This window comes from Cyanistes caeruleus, chromosome 2 (assembly GCF_971803275.1).
Source record: "Cyanistes caeruleus chromosome 2, bCyaCae1.hap1.1, whole genome shotgun sequence".
In the NCBI taxonomy this organism is placed as follows: domain Eukaryota; kingdom Metazoa; phylum Chordata; class Aves; order Passeriformes; family Paridae; genus Cyanistes; species Cyanistes caeruleus.
The window spans coordinates 101,387,555-101,399,434 of NC_141702.1; the positions used below are offsets into that span (position 1 = coordinate 101,387,555).

General features: G+C 45.5%; 1 protein-coding gene across 1 annotated transcript; it reads left to right on the plus strand.

Moving 5' to 3' along the window:
* The first annotated feature begins 265 nt into the window (after nucleotides 1-265).
* On the plus strand, nucleotides 266-4,148 carry LOC111926213 (acrosin-like). The gene is made up of 5 exons (XM_023922857.2): nucleotides 266-504; nucleotides 785-1,027; nucleotides 1,342-1,607; nucleotides 2,589-2,734; nucleotides 3,201-4,148. Exons 1-5 carry the CDS (start codon nucleotides 434-436, stop codon nucleotides 3,963-3,965), a joined length of 1,491 nt encoding a protein of 496 aa, XP_023778625.2. The 5' UTR covers nucleotides 266-433; the 3' UTR covers nucleotides 3,966-4,148.
* Nucleotides 4,149-11,880: the final 7,732 nt, after the last annotated feature.

Sequence of the window (11,880 nt, forward strand, 5' to 3'; positions counted from 1 at the left end):
GGACAAAAAGGAGGCTGCATCCTCCAAAAATTTGAGAGACCCCAGGAGAATGCCCCATGGCCTCTCCCGTTATTCGAATAAAGTAAAAGGACTCCTCTTCCTCCTTTCTGGACATCAACCTCTGGTGTTTGTGGATTAATTTTTCTGACATCTCAATGCCCGAGGCAAGGGTATCAGAGCTAGATGATCTCCGAGTTCCCTTCTACCAGAAACCATTCTATGGCACCACAATTATATGTTGCCCCTCCTCCAGTGGGCCCACCATGGCCCAGACCCCCCTCCAGCACTCAGAACATGGAACCCACCGCTCTGTGACATCAGCCCCGGCACCGAGGGCACCAAGGACACCGTGGCTGCTGTGGGCATTGCGGCTGTGGCTGTGCTGCTGCACGGAGCCCTCAGTGCTTGCTGCTCACACGAGCCTCTGGCAGCCATGAACTGGCTCAGCCTCCTCGTCCTGATGACCGTGGCCGGGCTGGTGCACGGGACATGGGACAATTGTGGGTAAGTGGCCCCAGGCCCTGGCAGGGAGCCACGGCAACACTTGGGGCCTTCCCTGCAGGGGCCCCGCCTGTCCCCCATGGCCGGGCCACAGCTTCCCACCCACCATGGGACAGCCTCAGCTCCTTGCCAGCAGCCAGGTGCTGGCACGGACAGACACACACCCCATGGGCTTCCCTGGCCTGCTGTGCCTGCAAGCCCTTGTGGGGAGGGCAGAGGGCTGAGCTTCAGCCTGAGCCACAGCAGGCCATGGAGCAGCATGGAAATTACTTTCTGCCTGCAGAGGAACCTGTGGGCTCCGAGCTGTGGTGTCTGACTATGGCCTCATGACTTACTACTATGGCAACCTGGCTTATGACAACGGCATGACACGCATTGTGGGTGGCACAGGTGCCCTGCCAGGGGCCTGGCCATGGATCGTCAGCATCCAGCATCCCTGGGCACCAGACCGGGGGCATTGGTGTGGAGGGTCTCTCATCGGCACTCAGTGGGTCCTCACAGCAGCCCACTGCTTCGACAAGTTTGAGTAAGTAGGAGGAGGGAATGGGGACATCCCCACAACACCAGCAGGTGCCCTGCCACCAGCACCACCTGCTACTCCCCTCCCCTTTCCTCTCAGGCAGCCCAGCTGCCACACTGCTCAGGAGAAGCCCGGCCTTGTGCCAAGGCTTCCCAGCAGCTTCCAGCTTGACATTCTCCCAGCCTAACTTGTGCAAGGGCACTCACACCTGCCAGAGCCCTGCTCCCTCTCTGCCTTGCCATGCAGAGGTCTGGCAATTGCTGGGCTGCTGTGGCACATGGCTCTGCTCCCCCTCAGACCTCTCTCCATCTCCTTTCCAGTAACATCAGCATGGTGTACGTGGTGATTGGAGCCACCCAGTTGTCTCAGCCGGGCCCTGGGGCACAAATACGCAGTGTCAAGCAGTTGGTGATACACCAGTACTACAATCCTGCTGACATGAGCTATGACATTGCCTTGCTGGAATTGGACCATCCTGTCCTGTGCAGCCCCTACATCCAGCTGGCCTGTGTGCCTGATGCCACACTGAGATTGTCGGAGCTGCAGAACTGCTGGGTTGCTGGCTGGGGTTCCACCGCTCCAAGAGGTGAGTTCCCAGGAGAGACTTCTGAGCTAGCTCAGCACAGTGGGGAGAGGGTTTGGGCTTCCCCACAGCAGAGACCAAAGCCAAGCTGCAGTATGTTCACCTCTGCAGAGATGGGCCTGGTCTACTACCCAAAGGCAGGCAGCAGCTCCAGTTCCTCTGCAGAGGGAAAGCCAAGCCCTAGGGAAGAGGATGCCCTTCCCTAATCAGGAGAGGTTGTTGAGTGGTTTGTGGGAGGTCTTTGAATTTTTAAGGAGATAAGAATAATTGTTGGTTGTTATAAAGATGTTTATTGTATGAATGTATTAGTTTTGAAGGTAAAGAGATTAGAGAATTAAAGTCTTTGTTAAAGTTTTTGGTATAAAGTCCTGAATTCTGAATAGTAGCTTCCCAGCATAGAGCTCCGTTAGTAGAAGTAGTTGCAGTAGGTCTTCTTCAGGTGATGATAATGGTGGAGTTATTATTATTTGTGCATGTTTTATCCTAATACAGGTGATTAAATTTATAAATCATTCAATCAGCTAAAAACACAATTCTAAAACATTCTTTCTATACTGATCTCACTCTTAATATACAAAGTTAGTGTCATTTTTACTTAAATGCTATGTATAGAGCATTATTTTTTGTGTGAATAATCTTATCTGTTTTATTTAAAAATGCAAGCTATGTTTTTATTGTGTTTGGGACTAAGTTGAATCTGTGAAGGGTACATTACTGAACTTTAAACTATGGTTTAGGGCTTTTCACTAGCTAACACAGACTCTTAAAGTATTTAAGCTATATTTCTATTTATTTAAAAGTTAAACTTTCACTCTTACTTTATATCTGTGGGTTAATATATTTAAGTTTCTCTAAAGGCTTTAATTCAATCCTTGTATTTCTTTTCCTCCCTGAGGGACTCAAAGGAGTTTTTACTTCATGCATTCCAACAAGAGGAGAATGTGCAATGTGGTGCTCAGGGTTTATTCCTTTCTCTTCTAACAGCTCAAGAATCAAGTGATCACCTGCAGGAGGCCAAGGTCCAGCTCATCGATCTGCAACTCTGTAACAGCAGTGGCTGGTACGCTGGGAAAATCCATACCCACAACTTGTGTGCTGGTTACCCACAGGGAAACATCGACACCTGCCAGGTAGGAGCGCGCCACGAGCCACTCAGCCCCCAGCAGCACCAACAGCACCACCCCAACACAGCCCAGGACCTGCTTTGCCCGGACACTCAGTCACTCTCCCAGCCCTGGCTACCCCCGACTGCTGTGGGGGCTTCCCACACACTCCCCATCCACACCTGCCTGCACAGGGCCCCCCTTGTGCCTGAAAGCCCAGAAAGCCCAGCTAGTGCTCCTGGCAGCCCAGAGGTGCAGGTGCCAAATGTCCATCCTCTGCACATGCAGGAGCCCTGTGCAGAGAGGACAGAGAGAGCCCTGCCCTACAGAACCCCAAGCCATTCACAGCCAAGCCTCTGCAGGCTCCAGCCCCTGAGCAGAGCCTTCCTCTGCCTGGAATACAGCTCTGGCAGGGGCTGTGAGAGAGGAGGAGACAGCCCCAATGCTGGCAGGGGCCACCAACACCGCCTTAATCCTCTCTGCTCTGCTGCAGGGTGACAGTGGTGGTCCTCTCATGTGCCAGGACAACCACGCTGACTCCTGGTGGGTTGTTGGAGTGACCAGCTGGGGAAGAGGCTGTGCCAGAGCAAAGCAGCCTGGAGTCTACATCTCCACTCAGTTCTTCAGCAATTGGATTCAGGTCCATACCGGCTCAAACACAGTTAGAAGTGATTCTCCAACATCACAAGCCTGGAGTCATTTTCTGACTGCCCACCAAACAACCCAGAAGCCATGGTCAACACGACCCCCCACTTATAAGCCATGGACAACACCACCTCCCACTTATAAGCCATGGACAACACTACTTCCCACTCATAAGCCATTGCCAACATCATTTCCCTCTCATAAGCCATGGACAACACGACCCCCCACTTATAAGCCATGGACAACACCACCTCCCACTTATAAGCCATGGACAACACGACCCCCCACTTATAAGCCATTGCCAACATCATTTCCCACTCATAAGCCATGGACAACACGACCCCCCACTTACAATCCATGGCCAACACCACTTCCCACTCATAAGCCATGGCCAACCCAACCCCCCACTCATAATCCATGGCCGACACCAATCCCCACTCAGCAGCCATTGCCAACACCCTCTCAAAAGCCTTTGCCAACAGCGCTCCCCACTCAAAAGCCAACACCATCAAATGAGGCTAGCTCCTGCCCATTTCCACTCAACAAGCTGGTAGACTTCTTTACTAAAGTGAAGCAGCTCCTTCGTGAGGTCCTTGGACAAAACACAGCTTGAGGCAGGATCCAGGGCAGGCTGCAGAGTACCTCAACCATTTCCTGCTGGGGCAATGCCTGCTGATCCAAAGGCAGCCTCAGGGTCAAAAATCTGCTCTGTCCTGACTACACTCCTCTCCAGTGTGCAGGCAAATACTGGAGTTGTCTAAGTTGTTGAAATAAAATTACCTATGCTCAAAGTGAATCAGTGCAGTTCCAACTCCTGGGCAAGACCCACTGGGACAAAGGGACAGAGTGGAACCAAAGTGCTCCAAAGTGCCTGGTCAGAGAGAATAGTGCTCTGAGCCATCATGGGCTGGAGGAACGTGGTACATTAAGCCTAGGAAGAGGGTAGGAAAATATTTTTGTTAAGGCTCCAGTATTTGTTGAAAACTCCTACGACACATTACTGTCTCACTGTACTCAAGATAAATTCCTCTCATAGTAACTATTTGTGAGAAGAGTGTTGCTTTTCTACAGCACTCACTGCTCCCTTACATCATTACCCCTTCTCCTCAGTGGGAAAATAGGCATTTGCTTTGCAATGCAGATACCAGTATTATTACTTTTATTTTTTCATTTATCAGGTCCATTTTTTGCATCTCACCAGTGCCTGAAATGTGCTCTGTTCTCTAAAAATCCTAATACAAAAGGAAAAGTTAGGGGAGGGAGTTGAAAATCCCTCAAACAAAGCACACCTTAAGCTGTGATATTCATAAGCACAAGCAAACCTAAATTTCCATACTTCGTGGCCGTTCGGGACTGAGGGAAGCCGAAGGCTCTCATAGCTGAGCTGGTTGCAGCCAGCCCAAGCGACGCCCCCTGGCTCTTCATCTCTCACCCGGACAGCCCTTCGCACCCGGTACCGGCGGGGCCGCCTCGGCCTCGCTCGGATCAGACCCCAGCTCCGGTTTCCTCCCTCCCTCGGGAAACGACCTCGGCTGCAGTGGCTGCTCCTCTGAGCCCCGGACACGCCCTGACCGCCGGCTCCGCTCCGCAGCGGCTCTGGGCCGAGACCTCCCCGCCGCGGTACCAGGGGCGCCGGTCCCGCACCTCTGGTGATCCCTTGCTCTGCCGACTCGGTGTTTCTCTCCACCTCGCCCGGCCAGGGATGGGACATCCACAGCTTATCTGAGCAACCTGTTTCAGAGCCTTATCATTCTCACACTGAAGAATCTCTCCCTTAAATCTACTCTAAATCTATAGTTTACATTTAAAACCATTCCCCCTGGCCCCATACCTACAGAACCTAGGTCTAAACCAAGTAAACCAATACTGTTATACCCTTAATCAATAGCCTGCTGAAGCACTCTTGCACTCAGTGAAAGTCACCCTTTGCATTATGCCTAGCACCAAAACTCAAAGCCAATGGAGGGATAGGAAAAAAAAATATTATGACATGTATTATTCATGAAATGGCACAAATTCCACCTGTTCTCTATCTCAGGTGCTGCAATCCAAAACACTTTCCTGCCCCATGCATTTAAAGCCCATGCCCACTCCCCACACTGCTGCATCCTCCAGTAAACACTTCCAGCCTCCCCATCCAAATCACACAAATGTAATTCAATCTATGCTAATTCTCCAATTAATTCAGTATTGTGTTCTCCAACATTCTAACCTCAGCTGACATGAAAAGCAGGCACCCATTTGTACACTGCGATGGCAGAACAGCTGAATGCTTAATGACCTAAGTAGTTCAATTCACTGATGATTATTAAATCCTAGAAAGGTTTCCAAAGTGAAAAGTTTCCAAAGTGAACTGTAGGCATTTCCCACCACACAAACTAAATGTGAGACTATGAGCTTTATTTTAGAATTAGTGGAAAAACTTGCTAATGTTTGATTTTCTTCAAAGGAAATAGATGGTTTCAACAGACTCTAAAAATGCTTTGTTAAAAAATCTTATTAGTTATGCCTTACTCAGCTAACACTTAGCCCAAATTGAGTCTGTTCCTTGGAGTTCTTCCAGCTACCCACATGGCTCCTCTGCCAAACTGCCTTGTCTTGAGCCTGATGTTTTCAAGTCTGGTTCTTCTAATACTCCAGTCATCTGAGTGCAGTGAAACCTTCAAAGACTGGACTGTCACCTGTGCTCAGAAATGCATTGCAGCTTTTCATCCTCAACCCTGCAAAGCAGCACCCTTGCTCAATGAGAATATTTACTAGGAATTCATATATCTATGAAATGTGGAACTAAGCTGATTTTAATACTTGGAACCAAAACTTCACCAAAGTTTCAAAAATGCCCACATAAGCTCCACTTTATGGCAACCTTGAGAGCATTTGATGAGTACACTCTTGACATTTTAGAAAGCAGGGCAGAGTATTGTGATTGCCAATTACAAGGTTACATTGCACCCCTAGTTCTGCCAGGGTATAACCTATAATTAAAAAAAAAAAATAAAAGCGGTAACCCAACAAAATCTCTCAACCACAGGGAAACCCTGTGGTGGTGTATTTTGAGGTGGTCTGTGGGTCTGGGTCATTGGAGTCAACTGCCTGGCTAAGAGTACATTTGAGGCATGTAACAGCACTCCCCCAAAATCCATGGTCTGTCAGGTCTGATTGTTTACAGCAGCCACATAATTGCATAAATTGCTTTCACTTCCTGTTCACTATATACAACTCAAAGCAATCAAATAACAGAGTTTGGGCAACATTAGCCCTTATAACCTATTCCTTAGCACAAACATGTCATTACATTAAATATAATGATGATTGTGATTGTGATTGTGATTGTGATTGTGATTATGATTATGATTATTGTTATTGTTATTATTGTTGTTATTATTGTTATTGTTGTTTTTATTCTTATTCTTATTCTTATCTTATTCTTATTCTTATTATTCTTATTATTATTATTATTATTATTATTATTATTATTATTATTATTACTTAGGGGTGCATATCATATAAGAGCATTTAATTCTATAATGGTTTGGGTTGGAAGGAACTTTCAAGATCATGTTGTTCCAACCCCTGACATGGGCAAGGACACCTTTACTAGACTAGGTTGTTCAGAGCCACATCCAACCTAGTCTTGAACACTTCCAGGGATGGGGCATCAACAGCTTTTCTTGGAAAGCTGTCCCAGTGCCTCACCACCCTCACAGTAAAGAATTTTTTCCTAATATCTCATCTAAAACTACTCTCTTAGTTTTCAGCCATTCCCCCTTGTCCTGTCACCATATTCTCTTGTAAATGATCTCTCTCCATCCTTCTCGTAGACTCCCTTCAGATACTGGAAGGCCACTGAAGTTTGCAAAATAGGTTGTATAGAAGCCAATTTTATAAGTCTTCAGATAAGCAGGCAGTGAATTGCAAACTTCACTGTTTTTCATTTTACCTGTTCAATACAGGACATTAGGCTTTAATTTCCCTGAATTTGAGTCCCAAACACAAAACCAACTTGTGTCAATGAAGACAGGAATCAGGTAAGAACCTGATCCAGTTCCTCCTAGTGAAAAGTTTCCACTAAACTTGCACCTTTATTAAGAGAACAACGATATGCAGCAAAACAATGAAGTCTCCTCACACAACAGAGGAACCTCTACAAAACCAATACATGTTCTACCTGCAAGCCATGTTCTACTCGAAAGTACCACTGCAAGATGCCCCTGGGCAGAGATGGAAGGAAGAGGTCACCTGTTATCCTACCTGACTATAAGACACTGCTGCCTGAACTCATATGGATGCTAAATCTGAACCAGAGTGCCTGTAGTTATTACAGGCCACATAGCTCTCAGGCCTGACTGAAGGCTAGCCTGAGAAATTCATGAGAAGGAATTAAAACAATTCTCAGAGGTACTAAACAGCCTTGCAGGTGTTGTTTTGCAGCCTGTTGTTTCTCCTTGCAGGAGAGAGTCAGGGGGGGGCAAAGTGCCCCTGACCAATGATGGTGATGTAGTACTTTGTTAACCAATAAGAGTTTCCTTTCTGTACTTTTTCCACGTATCTGTCTATAAGACAGGACTGAAGCAATAAACTAGAGAATTCTCCTGTTGTGACTCCCTTGAGAGTCCATTGTCGTTCCTTTCTAGCCGTTCCCAATCGGAACGACAAACTCACACTGTTTTTACTCTCTGTGGCATGGAATGTCCCCTACAAGATTTCTATGAGAAGCTGAATTCAGCATAATGTCTGCAAAAATGGTTCCTATGAAGTACAGTTAAAACAATCATGAGAATCCCTTTGTTTCCATGGCACCTTGGAAAAACCTACAGACTAGGAGAGGAAAAAAAATCCCAACTCTCAAAAAAGCATCCTCTCTACAAAGATGAGTGGACAACTCCAACAACATCACTCACTGGAACTGCACCCTTACCAGCGTATTGAAGTCAGAACTTGATGGAATACTTTTGTAGTTCTTTTCAAAACAAGTATTTTTCCACAGACACTTTTTTTCTAATGCAATAGCAGTTCAAAAAAGTGATCCAAACATTTATCCTCTGATTAATACCCACGAAGAGTTGATTCCATACATTTCAGTGACTCTATAATCACAAACATGCCAAACTCCTTTAGCTCAGACGTGATTTTAACTCAAACTAATATTAACTTTGCATATGACATCAAGGGAATTTGCAACTGTGGTCAGAGCTTCAAACATCTCTGCTCTGAAGTATTTAATATTCAATGCATAAGAGTGGAATTCTTCATGCTACCCCCAAGGGTAGAACTGTTACACTCTTACTTAAGACCATGCTGACCTCTCTTGTTGAAGTTCCTTTATAATTTCAGGAAATTTAAGGCTCTGTAATGATATCAAATCACCACACAGCCTCAGATTGGCATCAAGGTACAAGGTATTGTCTTTCTTTTCAGCCCCCATCTCATTTGCTTTTTCTATCTGTATGCCCTCCAAAATACACATTAATTTTCATCAACAGCTTATATTTTGTGAATATAAAAGAAGGAGTATTTCTATGTTAGCCCCCAAATGAGACAGACACCCTCCAGTGAGAGAGCACAAGGATGTATCTAGAAAACAGAAGCATTTTTGGATTATACATGGAAACTTCAATATCAGATTGCATCTCAATGTAAGGATGGATCTCTTCTACCAAAGTTTCATGGAGCAGCAGCATGGACAAGCATGATTCATGAGTGGCACAACTTACCACCATACACCTTCTGTGTAGCCACACACAGGGGAATGAAATTGCCACTGGCTGCCTGACTAGTGCACAAACACCTTCTCACATCTCAAATCTCAAAGCAGAGATGATTGAAAATAAAACTGTTTAAAATTTTCACTTGAAAAGAGCTGTTAGCGATGCAGCTCCGACACAAACAGTTCAAGAGGTCTGCCCTTGGCCAGGCACCCAGCTGTGTCAAGACAGGAATTTACACCAGGTCAGGAAAAGGGTGGGTTTTGTGGCTCACCTGGCAGAGCAAGCTCCACTGTTTGCTCAGGACACTAGCAAGTGGGAGGCACAGAGAAGCTGTGGGATGGAGGACCTGGGAAGGGAAGTACTGGAGTTAGATATAGAAGCTGTTGAAAGGAGATACAGGACAAACCCAAAAAGAACCAGATTTTGGTATCATAACTCCTGTCTACAGTCATGTCTTCTTCCAGTGAGCCAAGCAGGGGGCTGCAACAGGAGCTGTGATCCAGCAGTGGCACCAGGGTCACCTGTATGTTTATCCAAAAGCTGTCAGATTTATCTTTACACAAGGGAAGAATGCTTGGTGCAACACAGGGTTACACTGTTGATCCTTCAGGAAAGCGTGGAGAGCTACAACATGTCATACAGAGAGGAGCTCTGCTGCAAAGGTTTGTCACAGTAACACCAACAAGAAAATGCTCCCTACAAATTACTTCTTCAAGGCAGCTACAGTTAACAGACACCTGAGAACTCCATCAAATACTGTCCAGGCATGTCACACATTCCCTGCTCAGGCAGACACCTCTGTGTTAGGGGGGCCAGCAAGATCGATGTTTTATGCCCTGCTCTTAAGAGATGTTATGAGGAATGACAGTAACGGGAGGCATATGATGGACCAGAAGCAAGTAGGGCCTGAAATCAGAGCACAAATCTTGATTTTTTTTCCTGGTTAGAAATCTTTTGAATCTCTTGGAAATATTTTTTGAAATCGCTTGAAAAATTAACAAGTTGTGTCCATAAAAGGACTTCATGCTTTCATGTTAAGGAAGAAATTACAACAGGGCTTCACCCCACCCCCATCATTCAGAAAGTATTTTATAAATAGTTTATTCCTTTTCTCTCCCAATGAGATTACAACACATAAAAAACAAATCTCATTATTTTGATGAAAATAATCTAAATAACACTGTTTTGAAGAGTTTTGCAGAAGTTACTGCATGAGCGTTTTGGTGATGTTTACCGTTTCTTATAACAACTACCTTAAGATCTTATTTCAGTGGTAAAATTTAGGAAAATACAGCTGTCTCTTTCATTGTTTGGGTTTGGTTTATTTTTCCCTAATATTGGGCAACTTTTTCATTTGTTCTCTGCTAAGGCTTCCCGCACTGCCAAGCAACACGACCAGGTAATTTCCAAATGCCCACTAGAGGGATCATTTCCATAGGGCCCAGAGGCACAGAAAGCAAACCTCTATCAGCATCCACGTCCCTGTCAGTGAAACCACGACACTGCGAGCCCCCGTGTGCCTTTCTGTTATTGAGGGGCAGTTATGGTTCAGCAATATCTCAGTTACCTGATGCATATTTATTGCCTGGTTTATGAGAGGGAATTATTCGACTGAGTTCTTCAAGGTACTTTATATTTGCAATTAAAATTAACCTCAGAATAAAAGAATGGTACAAGTTGCCACTGGAGCACGCTTAAATGAGGTGGGATAAATAAGTATATCTACAGCCCACTGCAATCAATGTAAGGCTTGAGTGAAAATTCACTGAACAGGCAGTAGCTCATCATCTTGTAAAATTCCCAGTCTCCTTCAAGAAATGTAAAACGTAAAAATTAGTCTCAGAGTCCCACAATGAGACAAAGCTTTTGCTGTCTGGAGACTGAAGTGCCCTTAAGGATCTTGTCCACCTCTGGCTGCAGGCAGCACTGTGCCCTTGGAGTTCACAGCCCTGCTTGTACAAACCTCAGTGTCAGCAGCAGGCACAAAATCATGGCAAGTCTTCTCTTGTTGCAGTAGTTTATTCAGTTGCCCACCTAATAAATTCATGTGTGATTTCAGCTTTCATTTGGGAGTTTCTAATGTTCCTGGTGGGATACAAAACCAACTGAAAGAGCAGAAGTAATCACATCACAGAATTATAGAATAGTTCAGCTTGGAAATGACGTTTAAGATCAAGTTCAGCTGTAAACCTAACACTGCCTGGTCCAACACTAAATCTTGTCCCTAAGTGCCACATCTACGTACCCTGGAGGCTAAAGAATCCTTCCCCCTTTACTGTGACTATCCAGCCTTGCAGAGCTCACAACATACCCAAGAATGCAGTACCTCAAGCTACTAGCAAAGCACATATATTCACAAAACAAAAAATCTTTAAAAATGGGATCAATGAAAAGCACACAAGAATGAAAAGAAATCAAAGTCAGATTAAAACTCAACACAAGAACAGGTTTTCTCTGCAAGGTGTGAAATACCAGACACTAAAACATCTACTAGCAAGTTTGCTACTTTGCTATTGTTACTGATTTTTCAGGAGTTGTACTCAGAAGTTTTGGTGAAAAGCAACTCTAAAATGAGACAAAAAGACCAGTTGTAAGAACTGGTATTGACCCTGGAGCAAATGATTTCTTGTTTGCTCATACAGGGAGAGGTTGATCTCATTCAGGGCACCAAGAAATGACACAAACAGGAGGCAGGAATGGGTCAAATGGATGTTGCCAATGCCCAGAGGTGATCTTTGGCCTAGAAAGACAAAATGACCCTGTGGACAGAGATACCCCAGATACTGGTGCCTTCGCTCAAGATGAGCACTGAATAGGCCT

What these genes read in the sequence shown, in the direction of transcription:
- LOC111926213 (XM_023922857.2), top strand. Translation starts at nt 434, where the DNA reads ATGAACTGGCTCAGCCTCCTCGTCCTGATGACCGTGGCCGGGCTGGTG. An exon ending in GGGACATGGGACAATTGTGG is followed by an intron (nt 505 to 784) that starts GTAAGTGGCCCC and finishes TTCTGCCTGCAG; the next exon opens with AGGAACCTGTGGGCTCCGAG. An exon ending in CACTGCTTCGACAAGTTTGA is followed by an intron (nt 1,028 to 1,341) that starts GTAAGTAGGAGG and finishes TCTCCTTTCCAG; the next exon opens with TAACATCAGCATGGTGTACG.